This window comes from Lepisosteus platostomus, chromosome 3, assembly GCF_059453375.1.
Source record: "Lepisosteus platostomus isolate fLepPlt1 chromosome 3, fLepPlt1.hap1, whole genome shotgun sequence".
NCBI lineage: Eukaryota > Metazoa > Chordata > Actinopteri > Semionotiformes > Lepisosteidae > Lepisosteus > Lepisosteus platostomus.
In genome coordinates this window covers 6,553,088-6,577,224 of record NC_142613.1, presented here as the reverse complement: position 1 = coordinate 6,577,224, position 24,137 = coordinate 6,553,088, and the positions used below count along the sequence as shown (strand labels likewise).

General features: G+C 41.2%; 2 protein-coding genes and 1 long non-coding RNA gene across 9 annotated transcripts; 1 reads left to right on the top strand and 2 right to left on the bottom strand.

Moving 5' to 3' along the window:
- Positions 1-433: 433 nt before the first annotated feature.
- On the bottom strand, positions 434-16,042 carry entpd4 (ectonucleoside triphosphate diphosphohydrolase 4). 3 transcript variants are annotated; one of them, XM_088624127.1, is made up of 14 exons: positions 14,800-14,937; positions 14,314-14,459; positions 13,564-13,695; positions 12,869-13,066; positions 11,388-11,593; positions 10,649-10,799; positions 9,966-10,069; positions 9,462-9,521; positions 8,836-8,990; positions 7,406-7,572; positions 6,728-7,052; positions 6,101-6,186; positions 5,466-5,627; positions 434-4,702 (listed from the first exon to the last, which is right to left on the bottom strand). In XM_088624127.1, the coding sequence occupies exons 3-14, from the start codon at positions 13,569-13,571 to the stop codon at positions 4,456-4,458; spliced, it is 1,869 nt and encodes a 622-aa protein (XP_088480253.1). In that variant the 5' UTR covers positions 13,572-13,695; positions 14,314-14,459; positions 14,800-14,937; the 3' UTR covers positions 434-4,455. The 3 variants fall into 3 exon arrangements, with proteins under 3 accessions (XP_088480253.1, XP_088480252.1, XP_088480254.1); XM_088624126.1 differs by having other exon boundaries at positions 14,314-16,042; XM_088624128.1 differs by having other exon boundaries at positions 8,860-8,990; positions 14,314-16,042.
- Positions 16,043-16,180: 138 nt separating this feature from the next.
- On the bottom strand, positions 16,181-23,356 carry chmp7 (charged multivesicular body protein 7). Of its 5 annotated transcripts, none has more exons than XM_088624130.1 (11): positions 23,142-23,356; positions 22,355-22,646; positions 21,571-21,742; positions 20,491-20,676; positions 19,925-20,058; positions 19,452-19,500; positions 18,837-18,956; positions 18,653-18,751; positions 17,736-17,796; positions 17,321-17,557; positions 16,181-16,788 (listed from the first exon to the last, which is right to left on the bottom strand). In XM_088624130.1, the coding sequence occupies exons 2-11, from the start codon at positions 22,636-22,638 to the stop codon at positions 16,733-16,735; spliced, it is 1,398 nt and encodes a 465-aa protein (XP_088480256.1). In that variant the 5' UTR covers positions 22,639-22,646; positions 23,142-23,356; the 3' UTR covers positions 16,181-16,732. The 5 variants fall into 5 exon arrangements, with proteins under 5 accessions (XP_088480256.1, XP_088480258.1, XP_088480260.1 ...); XM_088624132.1 differs by having other exon boundaries at positions 17,345-17,557; XM_088624134.1 differs by having other exon boundaries at positions 17,447-17,557; positions 23,142-23,355.
- Positions 21,739-23,941, top strand: LOC148674201 (uncharacterized). The gene is made up of 2 exons (XR_015935272.1): positions 21,739-21,886; positions 22,289-23,941. It is a non-coding gene; the product is annotated as an uncharacterized LOC148674201 (long non-coding RNA).
- Positions 23,942-24,137: the final 196 nt, after the last annotated feature.

Genomic DNA, 24,137 nt, shown 5'->3' with positions numbered 1-24,137 from the left:
GTGAAGAACAGAGGAGTCACTGAGAGAAGAGCCTGCCCTCAGCTGAAGAGCTTTCACCCTACAATAGTGGCGCACTGAATGTGGTGTGTTTCTGCTGCCCTGCTGGATTGTGGAATATCTGAGAATTCAATCTGCTCTTCTGGGCTGCAAAGCTCCATCCACACTAGAAGTAAACACTTTTAGATGTTGAGCCTCTCAGTTTTGCCAACCACCTTACAGCTGGTTGGTAGCCGTAGAAAATCATATGTATACCTAATTTTTTGTCCACGTCATATGAAATATTAGAGCCTAGGGCAATTAAGAATTTGGACTATTTACCAGCTTTGTTGCTGAACCAGTTATAGATTCCACTGTTTTATGGAATGCAATAAATGTGGTTGTTCCACTCTGCTACATGAGGGAGATTTCCAGATGTGAAAAGAAACACATGGTACACAGACAGATTCACTTTATTTTTTTACAGCAACACAAATGCTCAGTCTGAACAATGGCATCACTGTTCTTTGTGAAAACTATTTTAAATTAAGATGTACAATTTCTTATAAATATGGCATCTATTTAAAAAAAGAAATATGTGCATCATAAAAAGTACACCGGAGCTTCAGAAAACGAAGCCAAGTCCAGTTTAAAAAAAAAAGAAAAAAAGACCAGACTTATCTTACATCTGCATTAGAATACACAGAAGGCATTAAACCAAATCAGGGGTTGATAATGAGTTCAGGCTTAGGTGATGAATTAGCAACTTGATTTGCTATTTCATCAGAGAGAACCAGCTTACAAAAAACAAACAGTTACAGCTTCACTAGAAATAAGCACTAGAAAAGGGCAGGTCATTGGCAGTACATTCCCAGATAAACAAAGACTGCTATCACTGCACTACACCACTACACCTCAGGCCTGACCTCAAAGAAAGCAGCATATGTCAAAAGATACTGAATTATGGGGTGCTTATACCACATATGGAGAAAAAGACTGCTTGTGTGATACATCTCAGATAACCAGAAGTGCACAAAAACCCATGAAGAGCCATTGTTTTATCTTCTAAACGAAAGGTTAAATCCCGAAGCCTTTGAGGAACATAAGCCTGCAGGTATGCTGGTATTTTTAGATTGCCAATGGCTACAGATCAACTTAGCAAACTGGTTAAGTGACAGAGCCCTGATGAAACGAGTCCAGAAAGTCTCTGAAGACCTGCAGGATCACAGCTGACTCCCCGTGACCCACTCACATTCACCTCTGCTCCTTCTCTCTCCCCTTATTGCCCTGCTGCAAGGATAAGGCATCATGGCTGTCAGACTATTTTGACCCATAAGGAGACAGTGTTCGTTGTTTTTTATCATTTGATAAAAATGACCAACTCAAATCAGAACAGCTCTACCACATGAGAATACACTACTCTTACCGCTCTATAAGAATTTATATAAAGTTTTACAACATCTCAGATTACTGCAGCAGGACTTAATTGTCATCTCAGCTACATTTGCTGCTAACCAGTTCTAATGGACCTCAGATCCGAGTGACTGTGACACACCAGCTGCTTTCAACCATTCTTGTTGGTACAAAATGAAGACAGAGCAATCCTGGCACTTCTGATTTTCATGAAAAAAGACAGTGAAAAGTTGAAAGTTATATTATTTCACCAGTATTTATCAAAGTGGAAAAATACATCAATGACAAATTAATAGTAGAAAAACTGGATTTGAGTTGACAGCATGCCAACTTAAAATTAAGAATGACATGCGACACAGAGTTAGTCAAAGTGATCTGAAGTCAGACTACAGATGATCATTTTCTCACATGGCTTCACAGGTAGAGACCAATTACCTAGACAGACCAAACGGTCTCCTCTCATTTTCTTTGTGTTTCCAGTTAAATGGCTAACAAGAGCCTAGTTCCACAAAACACAAAAGCAACACTTTTCACAAGGGCACCAGTTAGCATGCTTGCATTATGGAAAAAAAAACAAACTAATCTGAACAAACTGCAGGCCATCCCGAAATTCCCCTCAATTTTTTTAAACCTAGTATCATATCGCACCATTTTAAAAACCACTGTCATACTGTGATGGAGCAAACTCCTGTATTTTGCAGCAGAGAAGCGGTCATGTAACACCTCTCTCCCATGGAGATCCTTATCACCTTTATTTACAGTAAGGTTTCAAGTCTTTGGCTACATCATTACCCCAGGGCGATTTGTAGTTCTTCAACTCTGCCCCAATTGCAACGCCTGTATGCTTTGTAAGCTACATTCTACGCTTCTGAAACCGTGACAAGCATCTTGAATTTTTATCGGTTGAAAGGCCACTGCAAAATCTTGAACTAAGGAATAAAAGAATCCGCATTTCAAAACCATAAGGTGACAGATGGAACATTTTCAAGAAAGCTTATGTTTCAAGAAAGTCTCAACTGAAGTACAGATCACAAGTTGTCGGCTCCAGGCAAATACATGAAAACCATGTGCCGCTAGTCATTTTAAAAATGAGGAATCTATTTCACTTTTCAACATACCTTTGTATTCAATTAAGCACTTAGCTAAAACTAGTGAACGGAAGAGGATTTTTGTGAGGAGATAAGCCTGATGGCAATTAAGGTTCAATCCTCTTATTTACAGATTTTAACAGTTAAACATCTCTTTAAAATCTTTTTTTTTCAAATTACACACTGAAACCCAAAATCAAGAAAAAGTATGATTAAAATAAATCATGAATGCCTCCAAACTTTAAATAATCATCATTGCGGTCTTTTAAAAATGTTCTCAGGAAGGCTAAACCAATCTGGTGTACCTTATTCTTAAAATAAAGTTGAAGTAAACGTTGTCAGAAATATTTGACCTTAAAAATAACGTAAAAGTCAAGTTTCAAATGTGACAGTGTATTATATTGTTCAGTGTTTTAAAATCAAGGTCAAATACATCCAATCCTGAAATGTGTAATTACATGCATGAAGCAGCATGTAATTACATAGATGCAGCATAAAGAGAAAATACTCAACATTTACATCAGGTATTGCCTGATGTAGCTATTTCAGCGGTCTAAATTCCTACTTTTTAAATACAGGTGTATGTCTCATATTTATATCTAAAAATATAATTATAAGCAGTGCATTTTTAAATGATGATGGGTGCATTAACTGCCTTCCTGTAACACAAACATATTTGCAATGAGAGAAACTGAAAATTTAAGAAGGTAGGTAAAAAATGTCCTGAACTGGCTGTGACAGTATATACATAAGTAGCATACATCTGCTTTCACCTGATTAACACTGATGACCTGCACAATGTTTGCTGTCTTTTATTAGTCTCTCTTATTTTCAAGTATCAAGAAAGTGAGTTGGTTTTCCTTGTATCCACCTAAAAAAAGAAATTATTGCACAATACAAACTGTCAACTCAAATCTGTCCCAGGCCATCAGAAATCCTATACTGTGTGTGATTTTTTTAAAGATTAATTTCAATTTACCCTTAAAGGATGAAATCTTCTCATTTTTAGTTTCATTTTTTGAGTTGTGGGTTTCAATCTCTTTTTAAAGGCTGATCTTCCAGAATTTAACCCCATGTGCTCTGATGTTCCCTCCATTAGCCAACTCTGAATGCTACAGGTGGATCACATTATCCCACACAAAAACGCTATTTAAAATGGGCTATGAACGTCAAATATTAAGGTGCAAATGACCAAATAAAAATGATAGTCTTGCAGCAATCTTGCTGCACAGATCTGGACTTTTTATTTCTGGCAGTCATAATGGGAACAAGGATAAAGTGCAGCAGTCCACTCTTACTGGTAATTGGTTAGCCATTCGCAAAAGCTTGGCTTAGCAGCAAAGATTTTAACATCAGGTTTAATACTCGCACAGCGCTTTTTGTTAGCATTCAAAACCTGTATTTAGTTAAGGACGGACACTACTGCTTTGCAACTATCTCGTGAAAATTACACAACTGAAGCCAACTCAAGGCTTATTCTGCTCGTTTACCAATCCTCCCAAGTCACTGCACTGCGTGCTCTCACATGGGCACACAGCCTGTCAGCACCCTCTTTATCTTTTGGATGGGGGGTGGGGAGTGCGTGCAGGGTGGCAGACAGTCGACTGCTGGAGTGTTGTTTGCTTTGCTTATGTATTGATGGAAAAGAAACAAAAGACTGACTTAATCTTCACAATATATAAATACATTTAAAAAAATTCACATTGCTTACTTTATCGAAAGAATGAAACACAACACTTAGTAGTAGTCCTGTTCCATCCCAGCAGTGTAGAGCTTGTTATTTATGCAGTCTTCAGCATTCCATGAGCCCAGGGCAGTGTTATCACATTAACTGGTGGTCTGCTCCAGGGAAACGGACCCTCGTGAGATCTCCGGTGTTGGGGGTCAATACTTTGAAAAGCAGCTGTTCTTTTCTTCTTGCGAAGGCTTGGATCTCTCAAGGCCACGCTGGCTGAACCCCTGTACCTGAGCGGGGGTCTTAGAGAGTGACGGGGATCGCGGAAGCACCCCGCCCTTCTTCTAGCCACAGCGTGGAAGATGAGGAAGAGGAGGAGAGCCCGTTGCGCAGCATGCGACGATGGATTCGCCGCAGGCGGAGCAGGTAGAGGAGGATGGACAGCAGCACTACTAGGAAACATGCCAGGAAGAGATAGTGATTGATGACGAAGGTGAAGCTTCCTCTCCAGTGAGAGTGCGCCCCCTTCAGGATCTCCTGCTGGATGTCCCTGCGAAAGACCATAATACAGACACACTATGGCAAATGCAACACAGCAAATGTGGCCTTTGGTGTCTGAGCGACTCTACAGTTCTTAAACCCAATAAGGGAAAAAGTAATGAGTCCACTTGTGAATTCTAGATACAGTCAGACAAGAAGGAAGCAGAAGTGGAAGCTTGTTAAACATAAACATTAATGCACAAGTTTAATTGCCAACCTGCTGTGCTTAATGCAGCGCTGTATAATCCTGGTAAAGGAGGACTTGTAGCTTTTCAAGGGGTATTTAGAACAGCACCAACTGAAGAGGTGGGAGAAGCTTTTAAATTGCAGTTAAGCCAGTAAATAGCTGGTTCAGTTCATTAAGAGGTATTTAGGGAATAAATGTAGGTTTAATATAGGTGTTTAGGGAATATCTGTATCACACCTGCCTTCCAGGAGCAGGACTGGACACTGTGTGCTTAATTCATAGCTTTCTTTTTTCCTTAACATTTAGGGAAAGAACATTCTATCATGCCGGAGATTTGGAAGGGGTCTATAAGTGGGACCTCCATATTCAGTCCACAAAGGACAATGTGTTGGAATGGCATGTTCCAACAGATGGCAGTAGAGCACTGCACATCAGTAAATCATTCAAGATGGTGCTTCAAAACACAGCCTCAGGGCATACTGAAGAAACCCACTTGCAAGAAAAAATATTAGCTTTTTGTTCTAAAATGTGGGCAAGAGAGAGATTGCATTTAGCCATAAAACCTTAACTGAGCAGTGCCCTTTACCTCAAGGGAAGGAACCGTGTTCTGTAGAGGATGGCACCCAGGGTCCACTGCACCTCCTTGTCATAGACCAGCAGGGCTGTCTTCATGTTTCTGTATTCCGTTGGGAAGGAAAACCCCAAGTGAAACACTGCGTACATCCAAGCTGACTTAAAACACTGGTACCTGAAGAAGGAAAGGGATGTCTTAAACAATCATTTTGAAAGGACTACCTTCCTGAAGGACGCGTGGTGCTGCATAACCTAAGAAATGCTTCTAAGAGCTATGTCAGTGGGGATCTTTAAAATCCTAAAGGATTTTTACAGGTAATGCAATTAAAACGACGAAACAAAACTCAAATCTCAGAATGAATGAATTTAATTTCGTTATTACCTTTCCTAAAGAAAGTGCCTAAACGAGTTTATTGTGAAACTGTTGTGCTAAAGGGTGGCTTTTAATCATAGCCTTATTATCTTTTTAAAAAATGCTCATTAAGAACAGGGGTCCCTACTGAAAAGAATTAATTAACCATAGAAAGTCGAACAACACCTGTGTTATAGAGTATTGTCTTCGTTTCAAAACCTTCACTTTGGGGGGGGCAACTGGTTTTACTTGAACATGATGTTTGTAAAAAGATTAACAGCCACTGGAAGACCTACTTAAGTCTGTGCAGGTCTGCATGAGAGGCGTACAGACCCCGATCAAACCTCTCCCTCAGGGTTTTCCACTTGGTGGTACAGTAACTCTACGGGGGAAAAAAAGAGAATGTCAAGTAAAACATTGCAGGCTGAAAAATATCAACAGCTTGACTCCACTTATTGGGATTAAATTAAACGTAACTCAATGTACTCTGAAGTCTTAATCAGAATGTGCTCATGTACAAACAGTACTTTTAGCTTTTGTCTCTTATTACATTCGTTTAATACTACACTGCCTTGCTACTTTCTTTGTGTGATGGCCAGATCTACATTTGAGTTTACATTTTTACACTCTTTTTCCAATTCATTCCTGAACAGACAAGCTATTCAAGCTGAATAACTATACCCTTTCAGTGATGCTGGGAGGATATGTTCTTCTGAATTCCTTGTAAATTCAAACTAGCAACAAAAAAAGCACTAAGCACTTAATACTCATATCAATGTGAAATAACTGAATTAATACATCTTCTGGGTCTCTACTCCTTGATCCTGTGACTCACTGCAGTGCAGGACTAGGGTTGCTGTCCACAGCTTTAGGACTGAACCCTTTCTCAGAAGTCACTATGGGACTATGACCAGGAGCTGTACCTTGGCAGCACGAGAGTACTTGGTGGCGTTATAATCGCCGCCCATGCGCAGCACATCCTCAGTGCAGTAGTAAAACTCAGAGAACCCGTAGAACTGGCTATTTTGGTAGTCAATGGGTGGCTGGTAGACACCGTTGAGAGAGGTCTGGGTCTCATTGGTCTTGTTCATGAAGGGCTGCAGGACCAGCTGGCAGCGGTCGAAGTCGCCGGTGCCCCGCAGGAACAGGCTCTGCCCTCCCTGCTCGATCTTGTCCTCCAGATCCAGCGGCAGGCACGGGTCCAAGAAAGGAGTCTCCGACGACTCGCCCACGTGCCTCCCCAGCAGCCTGACGGAGGAGGAGAAGGAGGACACCCAGAACACGATGTTAAAGACTGGACACTCCTAAAACTCCAGGAGGTGACATCTCTGTTCAAGGAAGCTGGGCACTGTTCACAGGAGGTCAAAGAACTTCACCATCTCAAGAATTAGGTTAAACATTCAGCTAGGAAACTGAAATAACTGCAGCAAGTAAAGTAAGACGTTATTTACCAGCATAATGCACTTCAAACTTGGCAAGTTTTTGTAGCAAATTCAGAGAATAAAATACTCTTGGGATTGAACTCCTTCAGGACAGGAAATGGAGCAGTTAGTGCCAAGTCTGCCAGCCCCTGGTAGAAAGCACTAATGATCTGTGCTTACCTGTTCTCCATTAAGGTCTTGCTCACGATGCTCTCCTCATATCTCTGCCTGGCTGCGTTACCCCCAAACCCCAGGAAGGTGGAGACGTACACACGGTACACATGCTCTGTGCGGTGGGCGTCGCAGCCCAGGTTAAACTCTGCCAGCAGGTTCTTGGCCACTTCCTCCTGCAAGAGGTTCAATATCAGCGCATGAATCCCCTCCCCCTTGCCCAACCTCCCATTAACGTGGGTGCCTTCAATCAAACCCAAAAACGACTATTAACCACGTATTAGTAGGTAAGCATCCTCTTCAATTATCCATTATTTACAAGATACATATAGAGAAAACTATTTTCAAGAAGTCAAAAAGATCTCATGGTACACAGGATCAAGATGCTGGCTTGTGCCTGGATAGAGGAGTCAGCATTAATTAATACAGATTTTAAGCCAGTTAGTTGTGTTCTAGTGTATAACTATGCATCTTTTTTCCGAATTTGTTGGGCTATGATGAGTTCACTATTAGACTGTTCCAATAGGACAATACTTCTGTAGCAACATGTCAATACAAAGTTGATTTAACCAGGTGGCTTTTCTCATGCTGCTGGGTTTAAAATAAAAGTTAGCCTACTGTTAAGTTGACAGAGAAATTTTTGATTCAAATCAACTTAAAAAAATAAATCATAACGGGTGAAACACTCCTCACTGCAAGCAATCTAAAAAGAGTGTAGATTCCATCACATCCCTCTATTGGGTTAATGCAATCTCAGGAAACACAGGCCAATATGCAAGTGGGGACTTCCGATGATACTTTCCGGTATTCTGCTTGAGATGGTGGCAACCTTAGCTAATGCTGCAAATTCAGAGAACAAATTCTCTTGACATCATCAATCTTAACCTGAGAAGTATAAGGTGTAATATGATGCCATTTTACAAAATCCATGCCACCATTTGCGTTAATAATTTACCTATGATGAAAAGAGAACACTAATATCATCACAAATTCTTTAGGATGCAGAGCCTCAGCTGTGCATTTTCTTCTTTTGTTTTGTGAAACTGCAGTGTCATTTTAGAATGACAGAAAGGTTCTGTATAGGCAAGGTCTTTAGTCATAAGGTAATCATGCTTCTATGTTAAAGTAAATCCACTTTGAGCATGGTTTCATACAACACCTCATTTTCAAACAGAATCAGATTAACCGTGACAGCCTTTTGTGTTCATCAGTGGCCAAACTGCAAGCCCAGTCATGCACTCTGCTTAGCGGACACTGCAGGCTGCGGTTAGCCCTTCCCTTGTCACCACTGTCAGGGGAAGATGGTGCTACACTCCAGAGCGAGGGAGGGAGGGGGGGAGAGATTCAGGAACGGGCTGGGACAAGGGTGGGGTAGGATAAAATGGAGTAAGCCAAACATAAAAAAACACAAAAGAAGGAAAAGTGGTGTGGATAATAACCTGCTGTGAAGAGGCAAAGCTTACAGTTTGGGGCACTTCGTACGCGATCTGCGTGGAGACACCTCCCATGTCCAGCACACCTGCTGTCCTCTTGCGGACTAGGGCCTCCTGGTGGTCACTGCCAGGGACCTGCACCTCCACTAGAGCCTCCTCTTCTGCAGTAGAGACAGAAAGAGGGAAGGGGGTCAAAAGGGGGTGGAACGTTAAAGATTTGTTAGCATGTAGAATGTTTTTAGTAAAAAAAAAAGCATTTGTGTCAATAGAGTTTAAATAAAATAGAACCATCTGTACCAAGAATGGCCAACTCTTGACTACAGCTCAGTGGTACGCAGTCACAGTCCTGTGGAACCCCAGTGTCTACTGGTTCTTTGGTTCAACTAGCTGAACTAGTAATTACTCATGCTGACTGATGCCTTGAATTCATCTGCCTGCTTTCTCAGACTTTTGCTTACCTTTTTCTGCATCTGAAACTAGAATTGAAAATACTCAACTTTAAGGATCAGAACATTAATAAGTCAATATTTAGCTCCACAGTTTATGTAGTCTCTCCTCAGCTTATTTCTGTATAAACAGCTCTAAAAAAAAATTAAATAAAAAATGTAAATAAAAATATTCCTGATACTTACCATCTTCTATGTGATCAAATCTTCCAAGAACAAAGTTGATGCCAATCCACGCATAGACACCTTTTAAAGACAGATGGATTAACGACATTTTAGGACTTACTCTTTTTTTTGGAAGGTAAAGTATTTCTTTTCCCTGATGCTTCATTCCATATTAAATATTAAACATGCTAAAATAATATTTGATATACGTGTTCCATTTCTAGCTTTTGTCTGAAAACATTTTGAATTCCATATTTTATTCTTCTCAGGATGGATTGAAATATGCATGCATTATTAAAAAAAATACACTTGTGGTGGGCTGCTCATTATGTGATCCTTCCAGTCCACCACCATTATCTTGTACAGGGGTCCTGATTATATTCTTTACATTGATATTGTTAAGAGAAAAAGCACAGCTATAGAGTGCACTCTCTTATTCTGTACCAGTGTACTAATAACCATTTACTCAGTTCCTACCACAATATTCTAGGCAATACCTGCAACACTACCAGACATCACACTCACCCTCTTGTTTCCCCGATATCACTTCCACATGGGAATCCGAGAACAGGAAGTTGAAATGCACGGGAATATCAGTCCGCAGATCTTCGAGCAGGGCTTCCTGTTGACTGCAAATCATGACACAGTATCAGTGTCCAGATCTCCATTCTTGGCAACTTATGAATAGAACCACGGAGCAAAATGCTTCTTAGGAAAAATAACATTTAGTGAATTTCCTACATGAGAAGTCTTCTTAGTACTATGTCTGTTAATCAAATACATTAAAAATGATCATTTAACCACTAGACCAAAGAAACAGTTGGATTTAAATGATGTGGAGACAGCTTTATACTTTACAGTGAATCTGGCTGAACACTTATCCTGATAATCATGTGACTGGTTATCAGGCGACACAAGAATCACTCACTCAGTAAGCTTTGCAAACTGGCAGAGACACCAGCCTGATGCTGAAAACATCATTTCTACTCTTGGATTCAAGGCAATACAGGACAGCAGCACCATTCCAGAGAGAAAAAATGACAGATAAGTCATTTTGAGACTTAAAATATACAGTAGTTCTCAAAAGAGGCTCATTAAGAGACAGAAAGGTGCAAGTATGACAATGTGAAATCAAGCAGCTAAAGCAGAAGATTAACAAAGGTGTTTGACATCTGACAGCTACAACACCAGTTAGTTTTTTGCAGTACCTCTCAGGCAGGACTCTCATTCCTGCAGTACAGAGGATATAAAGAGGGGTTTCCTGGTGCTTGCTCTTGGGAATGTGCTGTGCAGCAAAGCTCAGCAAGGGGTAAATATAATCACTGGCTTTTTCTGGAGCTGTGGCTAATTCAGAGATGCCTGCAAACAAACACAAAAAGAGACCACATTATTGAAATACCACTAAGACCAAAAGTAGTTAAGAAGGTACAATGCTAACCAAAGGCTCAGGTTGTAGAGGAGAAAGTCAAAAGAGCCCAAAGAAGGACATATCACATTACTGCTTTTTTCCTGTTTTTTTGTTGTTGTTTTTTTAATTGGTCACTTGCATGATGAAACTTGTTTCTAAAGCACTTCATTCCAGGTCTGGTAATCATATAACCTTCACAGACCTGGAGAAAAACTTAACTTATTTTTGTTTCAGTTGATCCACTGCGGTTGGGAGTGTCCCTGATTAATTACTATAATCCCTATTCAACTGGCCATTAAACAGTGAAGAGGCTCAAAATCAGCTTGACCTGGAAGTCTCTTAAAGATGTGCGCTTTTCTTTAAGCAGGGGAAAAAGTTGTAAGAAAAAGTTCCAAAACAAGTATTAATCCTACAGTATTTAAATAATGTTTATATGAATGTTGCCCCTCTTGAATGCTCTGAATTCCACTTTTGGAGACTGACTATTCTTTTTTCTCCCCCTCACAGGGCACAGGAGGGTCAGGGGAGGTCAGTCCCACCTGGCTTGATCTTCATCACGACGGGCTTCCTGTTCTGGTCTCTCATCTGGCGGATGTCCAGCAGGTCGTGAGGGTTGCCGTTGTGCCGGGGCCAGCAGTACACAAACACGCGGGAGCCACTGCTGCCACAGTCCACCACGATGCCGTAATTGAGGTTCGGGTTCCCAGTATCTGTGGCCTCCACATCGGTCACTCGGGCCAGATACCTGAGATGGACACACACAGCCAGAGATCAGGGGTGCTGGAAGGGGGAAGACCTTGTTGCAAAAAACCATAGCATCGCCCGCCTTCTGACTGCACTGCAAGTCATTCAAAACATACATTTCATTTTACTGCAATGGGTAATGGAATGAAGGTGACAAGACCGCCTAGCAAAGACAACTTTTTGTGAAAAAGATTAGATTACTTCAAGGGGAGAGGCAATGCTATTGTCTTATTTTGGGGCTAGAAAGAACCAGCATTGATAAGTACATTTCAAACAACAATAAAAGTCAAATGTGCACAGTAACTTGTAAGATGTCCAATTTATACCACAAAATAGAAAAAAATCCTAGATATGTGCAGAACCATGTTCTGCGATTCAGAACGAGGCAACAAAACTTTGGGTGATGTGAGTGGCCCTATGACACTGTAAACAAGCAGGGTGGTGAATACATCTCTTTTAATCCTATAGAAATAATGCCCTTGATTTTGCCCGCATATAGTCCTTGTTAACTCTGCATGCAGATCACGTTGGAACATTTCTGCAGTGAAAAGCCTGTTGCACAACCTGTTTTTATTCACTCATCCATCATATTACATTAGTCATTACTGAGACTAGTAAGCAGGAAGGACCGTATCATGTCGCTATTCTTGGTCACTCGAATGCGAGTTTGCAACAACCTGGCGACCTACAGTAATTTCAAAGTCCACGATTTATTAATTAGAAAAGAAATTACACATTTCTTTAACATCAACGAAGCTACCCGAGATTTAAAATCCAGTCTGAAAAATTTAAACTGCAGTCCCCCTTTAAAAAAAAAAAAGGTCAATAACAGGTGAAACAAAAGCACTACAATAGAATTAAGTTACTTGGTCCCGTTTCTGAAATTTCTTCCTGTTATACAAAGCTCACCTGCTAGGCAACGCAGCACTATCAGTGTCCTGTGTAACAGTGCGCTCTTTGTATTCCTACTCAGGAGAGCAGTAGGAAATATTTTAAAGCTGAGGTTGCAGGTATCTAAATCCACACCACTTTTAACTCTCACTTCTCCTGTTTTACTTCAAGTTGGGCTTAAAATTAGTTTTCTCCCTCAAGATCATTTAAAACTAGAAACTTACTCAAAACAGAAATATCCAATTCCTGGGACTGGGCTGTATACAAGAGCATGCCGTTTATTCAAGGACTTGAAATGTCTCATACAGCTTTTCACTGGGAGTCCATTGCTACCCCCGGGGGCCACTGAGTCCCCCTTCCCCTCTGCCAGCTGTAAGGCACCCACCTGTGGAACTGCTTGTCCCTGTGCAGCCAGCTGTGCTTGCCCTTGCCCAGGACCAGCAGCAGATACAGCACACACAGTGTGCCCACCAGCAGCACCAAGAACAGGAACTGCCTGAGAGAGAGGCAGGGCAGGCGAGGCAGGCCCACAGGGGAAAGGCTGAAGTGCCAGGAAGCAGGGAAGAGACAGGAGAAACTGATCCTGGAAAAGAGAGAGAGTGCACACCACTCACACATGTGCATTTAGGGCAGGACATAACTTCCTGTGCTTGGCACCCATCAGGCGTACAACCCGAGCACTCTCAACATCCATGGTAGATCCACTTTTTATTTCACTAGTGCCCTCACTTGAAGAATGAATTTGACTACAGCGACAAATTACAAGTCTGTTTCCGCTTCTGAATTCGGAACGCAGAATGATTTCTGCATTTGATTTTTAGCGAAGAGCTTGATAACTTGCCTTTGGAAACAATAATTTTGTCCATGCTGTCAAAACCCTAGATCTAACACTGATCCTGAACCAAAGGTAGCCACAAGAGCTGCTTATAAATTGTTATTTTTCCATTACTATACCCTGTTTTTAAGTACTTACATTTAATGTATTTTTAGATCTTATCCTGGATAAGACAAGTAAAATTATATATACACTAAATGTACTGTAGGCTGGTTATGCATAGACTCCAGGTGTATAACACTTACCTCCCCATGTTTGGGAGTCTCCTTAGTTCCAAGTTACCCACAATCCAAAGGCTTGGGTAGAGAAAATATCTCGGAGCATTCTTATAACTTGAACGTTGAACACACTGCCACCTGAAGGACACCGCTCTCAAACTGGGAAAGGAAAAAACACAATATAAAACTTAGAATCGTCACCTGCCTTTCATTTTTGACCATCAAACCTTTATTCCGTCAGCGAAAAGTAACCTACAGTGCGATTTGTGCTGAAACCAAGCGGTTTTAACAAGCTTTAGATCAAGTTTTCGAACTATGAGGATCCTATTGCCATAATAAAATCATTCACAAAGAGCTGATGACAATTGTTTTTAATTGCTTTCCCATATTTAATTTCAAAAAGAGAATACAAAACAACTGAGGCCCACACAGGGAGGTGAAGATAGCGAAGATCACCTTCATCCGCTATGTACCCTAAACTCCTCAACGAACACAACCAGATTGTCGGTTAGTCTCTGATATGCTCTTACCGCACACTTGAGCACACCCGAAATACAGGCAGCTAATCTGCGTACACCTGTATAGCTCTTATTACGTCACTAAGCGCTAAACTATATATTGCAACACTTTTTTTGTGTGTGTTTCGGCTGTAGTTAATACATTTTTCCATGTCTCGATAGCCTGGACCTTTATATACTACAATTGCGTTTACTGCCTCATTTAAAAAAACTGTATCAAGGAGAACTTCTTTACAAATTCACTATACTGTTTTCTTACCTGGTTTTATTTTCTGGACGCTGCTGATGTGTCGGACTGCCAGGTACGACTTCCCATCTGCTACGTCTCAGGTGCAGTTCCACTCATTGATGTCAAACTTCCTCTTACGCAATGCACTTTGAGACGTCTCAAATGTTTCTACGGATCTACGCAAAGTTGTCTCATACTTTAAGAAACTGCCACCATTTTGGCTCAAGAAACAACCCGGCATTAAGTACTGTACATTGAGCCTTTCAGAGCCAACATGAAGAACACAGATGGTCGTTTCCTAGTTAGTCGCTATAAATGCTGGATGATACCGGTGACATTCATTGCCAATGTTCAAGAACAGATAAAAAACTAAAATGAAAAAAAGCATTATCTGATTTCAAATTAAAATACAAAAAACTAAATAGTGAGTTACATAATATCCGCATATTATTCGTGCATTAACTAAAAATGTTGTAACCTTAACCAAATCAAATTTTATACGTAACTGACGTTTACCTGTTGGTGTACGCTGAAAACAACGAAGACTCAAAACATAACCTTTAAAATAAACCAAGGTAATCTTTTCAACTCGTTTTCAGAAAATCCATCAACGTATCATACGAATACTACAACATAATGCTCTACGCATGCGTCTTATATATTGAAAAACTTTATTGGTATGCTTTCGCCTATACTAATACACACGCTTCTGCCGATTGGGAAGGTAGATGCACGGAAGACAATCTCTGGTAGACGTGCTTACGTGGCAGTTCTCCCATTCGCCAAACTGTATAACTTAGACTTATTTATCAAAAGGAAATCTAGGATGGTTTGAGAGGGTTTAGTACTAGGTTATATGTACTAACTGTGCTGTATGTTCATTCAGGAAATGATAAAATAGCTTCAGAGGTAGCCATGTCACCTACACAGTACTTCAAATAAACTAACATGGAATACAGGATCATGGGAGAGCTGGACACCATTCGGCAAGCAATGGGGACCAAGCTGGATGTGCAGGACACAAACTCACATCAGGGACCATTTTCCCAAAAGCCAATTAACCTGCCAGTCTTTGGACTGTGAGAGGAAACCAGAGCACCTGGCAAAACCCATCTGAACAGGGAGAGAACATATAGACTCCACACAGATAGCACCCCCAGCCTAGCACTGAACCCAGGGTCACAGTGCTGCAAGGCAGCATTGCTAACAACTTTCCCCCCCCTTTTCACCATCAACAGGAGAAAATGAACGATAGAACACAAGTGCAAACTGCATTTAAACATGAGGACAGGAGGGGATTTATCAAGCACTGAATTGTGTCTGGAACAAGCTATCCATTCATCTCATCAATGCTGATACTGTGATTTCTTTCTACAAAAGGCTATATAAAGTCATCCAATTACTTGGCTGCTAGAAACCACACAAAATATGTGGGCTGAATGTCCTTTTCTTTGCAAACTTTCTCTGGTACATTTCAGGCAGCATCCAAATTTGGCTCACAGTTTTAGAAATTAATCATCAGTCATGAATGAAAAAGGGACATCAGAATAATCCAATATTACAAATAAAAAGAATAAAAATGGAAGTTAGGTTCAAAAACCATGGGAAAAAATTGTCATTAACTTATGTCCAATTCAGACTTCTTATTATCTACAATAAGTAAACTAGCTTCTGGGGATGGGGTGTTCAATGCTTTACATATTAAACATTAAACAAACATTAAAAACTGTTTTATATCCTGACAGTATTCAACAGTGAAGAATAAGCATGGTACGTCTTAAAGCCTGGAAGTCCATGTTCAGGTAGAAGGTCAACTCTACAGATTCTTAGTAATTCCAGTAAGTGAATTTTCTCACCTTGGAACATCTGACTATAGGAAAAAACCCACTAAAGGTAATTTAATTCTCATTTAATACATTTATTAAAATATAAAATGTATTTGTTTTTCTTGCATTTCAGAAAGTATGAAACGTGTTTTACAGGTGATAAGGTATAAAGTCTGCTGTCTAATTTGTTTTTCTTTTAACTCTACGAAAGCCTTGTCTAATAAGTGACAGAGTTGATCATGTTTTTTTTCATGTAGACTATGTGCCCATCTGTGTTGTAGAACCAGTCGAGACTCACAATTACAGCAAATAAACACAGAAAACAAACCAACAGGGTTACGCAGCAATCTGCACTCAGAATCTGAAGCAGACGAATCTGTTCTGTCACATAATAATGATATTTATACAGTATATATAAGATCATTACAGTCAAAACATCACGATTAAGGACTTTTAAAAATTGAAAAAAAAAGGACATTAATCATTACAAACAGAAACTGTTACAAAAGACAGAGTTTGTATTGATTGCTTTTCTGAGGACCCTTTGACATCCCCGCCAACACCATTCAGAGACTCTCTGTGCAGCGCCAACAGTGCTGGGATGAATATTGTGCTTCAGTTCTTCACTGGGCTGGCTCCAGCCTTTTCAAAGGAGAGATATGGTGTTCCTTAGCCACAGCTGTGAAAGACCACAAGCAAACGTTAACACTAGATAACGGGAACAGAATTACTAATGCATAAGCTACTGTACTGTAACAATGAATGGGACTCAAAGCAATTAATAATTAATGTATTTTTTTTTATTTCATGTTCTAACTGAGGCCTGTACATGATATATTTAATTATAAGTTCCCATTGTTTTTAAGCCTGAGTGGAAACATATTCTATTCCAAAATGACACATAACTTGTTTATTCTTTTAGAATTAAGCATATGTACTGTTTATACGTAATGAAGCCACTCAATCTATATATTCTGCTCTGCAAGGGGTAGGGATCATCTATCACAGAGTTCCTCCAGAGATCGCTGCAATCAGTTTTAAGAGAATCAACCAAGTTCAAAATGAACTGAATACTACCTATGGGACACCTTTCTGAAATTAGCTGATTCACCAAGACATTTTATAACCAATAATGGAAGAGAGAGAAAGTGAATCAGTTTAAAAGGATTTAAGAGAAAAAGGTGGGCAGAGGGATTAGGAAAGGGGTGAACCTGTGTCTGTGAGGGTAAGCCTACTCAGCTCTCTGTCCAGCTCCTCGTCAGTAATGCTCAGCCGGGAATCTGGCACATCCGGCAGGGAGGCCAGGAAGCTGTCTTCAGCAAAACCTGGAGCCCCACCTGAGCTAAGGGGTTTATTCGGAACCTCAGGAAGAGTAGGAGGAACGCATGGAGCACTGTCCTCTAACAGAGACTTCAGTTCCTTCTCAAGCTCTTCTGTTTCCTCATCTGCTGGCAGGAGAATGACAAAAAGGAGGGCTCGTTTATTATTTGAAGAACACCACAAATAACCAGCTTGATGTCCAGACTGGTATTAAACATTTCCAAAAGTAAGAATAGATATAAAAACTCATGGGGCTTTAAATAAGAGATGCCTTTTTAATAAAAACAAGGACATAACGAAACATACTTGTGCCATCAAGTGCTGCTCCTGACAAAGCCTGGTTAACTTCATCCTGAGTGTCACAGAGCTGAAACAGACAAGATGAAAAACATTAGATAATGCAAAAATATGTAAGCCTTGCAGACACATTTACTACTCATGGATGATTAATTCACCTCCCAGGCTTCAAAATTCAGTTCTGTGCCACAACGGGGAAGCACCCCACTACTCCTTCCTCCATTTGGCTCAGACATCATGTCAGAATAGTTTGCTGGAACAGCTGAGCAGCGTATACAGAAACAGGTGAATCACTTAGAATGTTACACAGACAGGCAGCAAGCACCAATGTGGACCAACTGCAGGGCTTGGACTTCCTAGCTGAAGGGAAATGGGTTCAGATCTCAGTTACTTAAGCAAGACACTTCATCAATATGACTCTAGCAAACCCAGCTGTATCAATCAAAATCTGTATGTAAAGAACGTTAACTAACCTCTGTAAGCAGCTTTGGATAAAGGAATCAGCAAAATAAATTCATACTAATGGATGTTTCATGCAATGCATCATTCAAGTGTATCTGCTATTGTAAAAGTAAAGAAAATTCATTCTATTTCAGAATGCTTTGAAATGATTCATTGGTGTTAATTAATTTAATCCTTTATTTAGCACTTCAAGTCAACTGAGAACAAAGTGGGTTATTTACAGCAAGACTACGTGAAATGCCTTACTCTAGAGTGCAACAGCAACAATACCATATCATAAAAGAATAGAGGAATTGTTATCTTAACGTGATTGATGTTTAAGCTGAAAGCTATTTTCAGATTTCAGCCTACTGCGCTCATGAAAACCTTCGTTACTTGTCTGTGATTTTCTCGTTTTTTCCCCCTAGTCAAGATTCAGCTGTATTTTCAGTGTGTGGTTCTCATCAGGAAGAGAAGAGCCTCACCTCCTGAATCTGGTCCACCAGACTCTCTGCCCTCTCCACTGTCACATCCTTCAGGGACAGTCTGAGAGCTGCCACCCCAGCCTGGTACGCCTGCATCACCTGCACACAAACACCACTTCCTCTTTTAATACATACAGTGGGAAATACTGTGCATTTCAATGGCGGGTACAGGTCCATAACTCACCAAGCGGTCAGTGCTGGAGTGTGCGATCCTGTCCAGGATGGCCTTCACCGTATCCAGCTGGGCATGCAGCCGGTCTGCTCGATTCTCCACTCGCTTTCGCCCCCTCAGACACCGCAGGGCCTGCGATCGAGACGCGACGCCACAGATTCAGCTGGGCTTTTTAATGGATCTCCTTAAGCTCACAAATGCAAGTTGCCACTTGTGCTCTTTATTCAACCTCAGTAAGGCTGAACATTTTGGCAGTAATTTACAGATCGGTATAAGTATTTTCATTGACATTTGAGCAGTTTTAGGTGACACTGTGCTACACTGTCTTGAATCTTCCCCCAAAAAGTGATCTTCACACCCTTTTCCCTTTCTTTGACAATGTACATATTTCATGATAGTAAACGGGTTAACACAAACCTCAACATATGTTAGGAAGTATATCCGGACAAATTTTTCTGCTCCCTTTTTTCATCTAAAAAGAAGTCTTTATACCAATTTTGACACCCCATAGGAAACATTTTGATTAAAAAAAAAACAGTAAAACGACCCCATCATTTACAAATACAGATTTCAGTTAAAACAGTCGGAGTGATTCAGGGATGCCGTAGTTTGAAATGCTCCCTGTACCTGTGTCTTCTTCCCCTCACGCAGCAGTGTCCTAGCTTCCTCTCTGCACCTGCACAGACACACTCACATCAGGATTAAAGCACTGGATCGTTTACACTCCTGGGCAACATTACAGTCTGTACTTGGGAAACAGTCATCCATTAGAGCTACTTGTAAAAAGTAACTTATTTTTTAAAAAGGCTTACTTTTTAAAAGTCAATCTGGGGGTGAGATAGTTTGAAAGACTCATTAGTTAAAGTGATCTATATAGTGCATGCATAGCTAATCTTTAAAATAACATCACCTCTTTGAAGTGCTTTCCCTTAGTTAAACTACTTGTAACTCAACAGACAAGATGGGTTTCTCGTTTCTAACTTTTCTTTTGATGTTAAGGAAATAAGGTTCTTGTAGGAAAAGGGGGTCAAAGTAACAGAAGGGAGGACTCTGGATGAAAAGCTCCTGCAAGGTGGCAGCTGCCAGCTGCGCGACCTCACCTCTCCGCCTCCTGCCCCAGAGCTTCCACTCTCTCGCCCAGCAGCCTCTCGCTCCGCTGCAGCTGGTAAATGCCAAGGTCCACATCGCTGACCGGAGACACCCGCCCCTGCCCAGGCTGAGAGAACTTCACAATCTGGACACAAACACAGCACGGGCACAGCAAGTCATCTGACTGAACCAGCCAAAGGTATGCTTCACCAGCTGATCCACATACCCCCTAAACAGGGATCTTAGTTAGGAACTTACTTATTGTACCATATTTGGCCAGGGCATGGGTAAGATTGGGGAAAAAACGCTGTACATCCATAGAACAAGTAAAATGGTTTTAGCAATCTTTGCCCCCACTATATCCTGTGAATCTATGTGGTTGAGTAGTTAAGGTTTATGGCTTGAGCTCTGCCAGCCCTGCCTCGCATTGTGTGCTGTCCAGATTCATTCTTGAACTTCCTTCTTTTCTGACCTTCTTTAAGGAAAGCTCTGTCAAGTGCAGAATTCACCTGCATATCAATAAATCACTCAAGACAAAGCTGTCTGCTAAATGACTAATGATAATTAGCATCATAACCTTGTCTCCTTCATGCAGTGACACTGTCACCTGCTTCTCCCTCTGGAGCTGCAGGAGTGCCAAGCACAGGGTGGTTTCATCAGGGCAGACATGAGCCGCCAGCGTCCGCATATCCTGGAAGGACAGCAGAGCGTGATCGGCCAATGGGGAGTTCCGGTACACCCGCAGTAGCTCTGCAGCTTTTTCCTGAAAGACACACAGAGATTTAGGATATACATGCTGCAAAACGTACCACCATTGCCAAGAGGTTTAACATTAAGTAGCTCTTTATCCAGGTGGATGCTGCACATTGGTGGTGGTGGTGGAGGGGAGTCCCCATTACCTGTAAAGCGCTTTGAGTGGAGTGTCCAGAAAAGCGCTATATAAGTGTAAGCAATTATTATTATTATTATTATTATTATACTTTTTTCAGACAAATTACAACACCTAGTGAAACCTAACCCATTCACTTATTACAAGCCAAAATTAACAAAACATTTAGAGTACATAGCAAGATTGAGAATTAAACATTTTAATGCTTCTCAGTTAAAAATCCAGAAATGGACTAGTTTATTATATTAACAGGAACTTTTTCAGTACTATCAATGTCACTGATGTGGTATTCGTGATCTTGTGTGTTGCTCCTAGAAATATATTGCAACATCCTACAACTACCCCTTGTTGAGAACTTACATTTTAAAACAAGTTTTAAAAAAGTATTAGTCTTACTTTATAAAAGTATGAGTCTTTGTTATTTTTCCATTGTACAAATATTATTTTGTTGCCTCTTACTATTCATCCAAGATGAAATGCAGCTGACCAAGACATAACTTACTGATGTTTATTTTTAAACAACAAGCACATTATATTTCCTACACCATGCAAATGCCTTGCTATCAATGTGACCTAACGATGGTTACAAATATAGTCACGGTTATTCTTAGTAAGTTGAGCTGTTTTTTTTAAAATGGCCATTTTATTTCTTCTCTTTGATTATGGTGCCCGTGTAGTCCTTCATTTTGTGGTGATGAGTTGTAACAGCTTACGAATGCTGAAAAGCACAGGCTTGAGAAATTGATACTGTCGGAGCCGATGACAAACCTTTACAAGCTCAATCACAACGTAGGATTCCTCCAGGGGCACACGGTTTGTGCCCAGCAGTGTGGAGAGCGTCCATTTGAGGGGCCGGACCAGAAGCAGCCCCACCCCCCAGGACAGCCAACCAGAGTCCACATTTGCGGCAAACTCCGACTCCTTCTGCAGCCTGCCACGCCTACAGGGAGAGTCACAACATCGATGAACACAGGAGGTCAGGGATCCACACAGCTCACACGCGTGCCGCCTATATCAGTGTCTGTTTTGCTTTTCAGTGCTCATTCTGCATGACCCAGAGGCCTCAAGTGGAAACAGTGCGAAGGTAAAAGCAAGAACAGGTGGCACTTTTTCACCCAGAGAAGTGAAACAGGCCACCCATGCATGATATTAAAACAGACACTGCAAATTCTGTCTAGAAATGGCGGGATAAGAGCCTTGGATTAATTCATCAACATGCTAAACAAGGCAAATGGCCTCCTCCATTCTTACGTCCTTATTTTCATAAGAGACACACAGCATTGGCATAGCAATAACTCTACTGCCAATGCTCAATTATTTCTGTAACAAACTTTAGGAATAAAAAAAATCACCTGACAACATCAGTTGGGCTACATGAATTAAATGTTTTTGCCTTGAGATGACAACTGAGGTTACCTTTATCTTTTAGATTCTGTATAGCGATGGAAATAGTTTTAAGTATATCCCTACTAACTGTATGTCTCAGTTAGACAGGTCCTGGGACACAGAGCCACACGGACGGAGGTAGCAGGGAGTGCAGAGAGGTGCGTACCTGACCATGTTCTGGATGACCATGCCCAGGCCCAGGGGCACACTACCCTTCCTCCGGAAGACCTGATGGAGCTCCTGCAAGGTGACACACACCGCGCCTCGTCGCCGGCAGGTGCTAATGATCAGCGGCGCCCAGAAGTCCATCTTACTGTCCCAGTCCGTGCAATTCACCTCCCGGTTTTGCTTGAACGCTGAAAACAAGAAGGCCATGCGTTCGTCGTCCGCCCACTCCGGGGGGAACTCGGAGGACACATCGCTGTGATCCTGTAGCTGGGGGACCGACATGTCGCCTCCTAATCACGACGACGGCATGAAAACAAAGAAAAAATAGTCTGTAAGTGAAGTATTGCACATAGCTGGTTTAAACCAATAAAGCATCTCAGTTTTAGATAACGAAATATCAAGGTTCGCTGTTTCGAAAGTATGTCCTCCAAATGTTGCTGGTAACACAGAACCACGCATTCCGTATTTTCTAAAACTATTCAGTGAAGTGCGTAAGGTTCTAATGGAGCTAGTGACTTAAAAATAGCACACTGTAAGGTGGGTACAAAGTTAGGAAGTAAATATCAAAAAGCGCCCAGTCATCAGCTGTAAACTAGACGGCATATCAGTCGTAATGAAACAGACTGAAGAAAATGAAATGAGTGTCCTTCTAGGTTAAGATTATTTAACAAGCAGGGCACAGTCTCCTTTTTCGTTGTCTGACAGCTGAAATCACCACAGCGAGCTTTGCGAAAATATGCAACATTGTTAAAATCGACAGATCCAACCAACCCCCACGCTCTTACCTTACAATGTTATTTCCGTGGATACGTTTAGTCACGCATTTTGAAATCAAGGCTTACAACGTAAACGTGCTCTTCATTTTCCTCCTCTGCGTCTTTAATTGGCCTTCTTTCAAACCAGAATGGAAATATTTAAAAATTAGTCACTGCATTTTGAGTTCAGGAGGCTGCTCCAAGCGGATAACCTACAGCAACCCGGTTGTGAAAAGTAAACGGATTACGCCCCTCTGTTTATCTGACAGGACTCTCAACCAATAGCGGCAAAGTGCTCCCTTAGGGGCCCTCGCGAGTTTACAGCTCACAGCCAATTAAAACGCGCTGAGAGGAGGGGGACTTTTCTCACGCGCTCCCACTGCGGCCTGTGCCTCGCGTGGACTTGTTATTGTCATGTGACAATTCTGACAGCAGGCTAATGAACTGCGGAGAAGCCCTCATAGGCAAGTAACGCATTGCGTGTCTTCAGGTGTAGCGCAATGGTTTGCGGCCCACCGAGGTTACAGTTCGTTTCAACAGTGGCTGCTGCGCAAACGCACTCGGGGCAGACGGTTCAGACGAGCTACAAAGCGAAAAGACCTGAGATATCTATTTAACTCGAGTTATTTATTGAAAAAATGTGACTTCGCGCCCACTTAGAATGCTGGATTTCGGAGTTAACACAACCGAGTACCGTCAGGCAAAGGTTTCCTGGATCAGACCCCTTACTGTGGGCCTGTGTGTGTTGATATGACTAAGAAACTCCCTTGTACTCCCTTGACATTTAAATGACATTTTGTTAAGAGCAATAAAGATGGTAAAAATATTCATATTTGATAAAGGTACGGATTCTAAGTTTATTAAACATTAATCTTAGCAAGTGGTCATTAAGAGCTGTAATGCTTATGAAGACATAAGGTTTGGAGTGTCAAATCTATAGTCCTGTTGTGTAAGAGAGGGAACAGGAAACAAACACGTCTCAATGTCACTGCCCAGTGCCTCTTTCCCATACTGAACCCAGTCAGA

Excerpts from the sequence above, each read along its gene's own strand:
- chmp7 (XM_088624130.1), bottom strand. The coding sequence starts at position 22,638 with ATGTCGGTCCCCCAGCTACAGGATCACAGCGATGTGTCCTCCGAGTTC. Across the intron at positions 20,677-21,570 it reads TTGTGATTGAGCTTGTAAAG|GAAAAAGCTGCAGAGCTACT; the intron begins GTTTGTCATCGG and ends TGTGTCTTTCAG. Across the intron at positions 16,789-17,320 it reads GCTTACCCTCACAGACACAG|CTGTGGCTAAGGAACACCAT; the intron begins GTTCACCCCTTT and ends GGTCTTTCACAG.
- entpd4 (XM_088624126.1), bottom strand. Across the intron at positions 7,053-7,405 it reads AAGACCTTAATGGAGAACAG|GCTGCTGGGGAGGCACGTGG; the intron begins GTAAGCACAGAT and ends CTCCTCCGTCAG. Across the intron at positions 4,703-5,465 it reads ACACGGTTCCTTCCCTTGAG|GGACATCCAGCAGGAGATCC; the intron begins GTAAAGGGCACT and ends GGTCTTTCGCAG.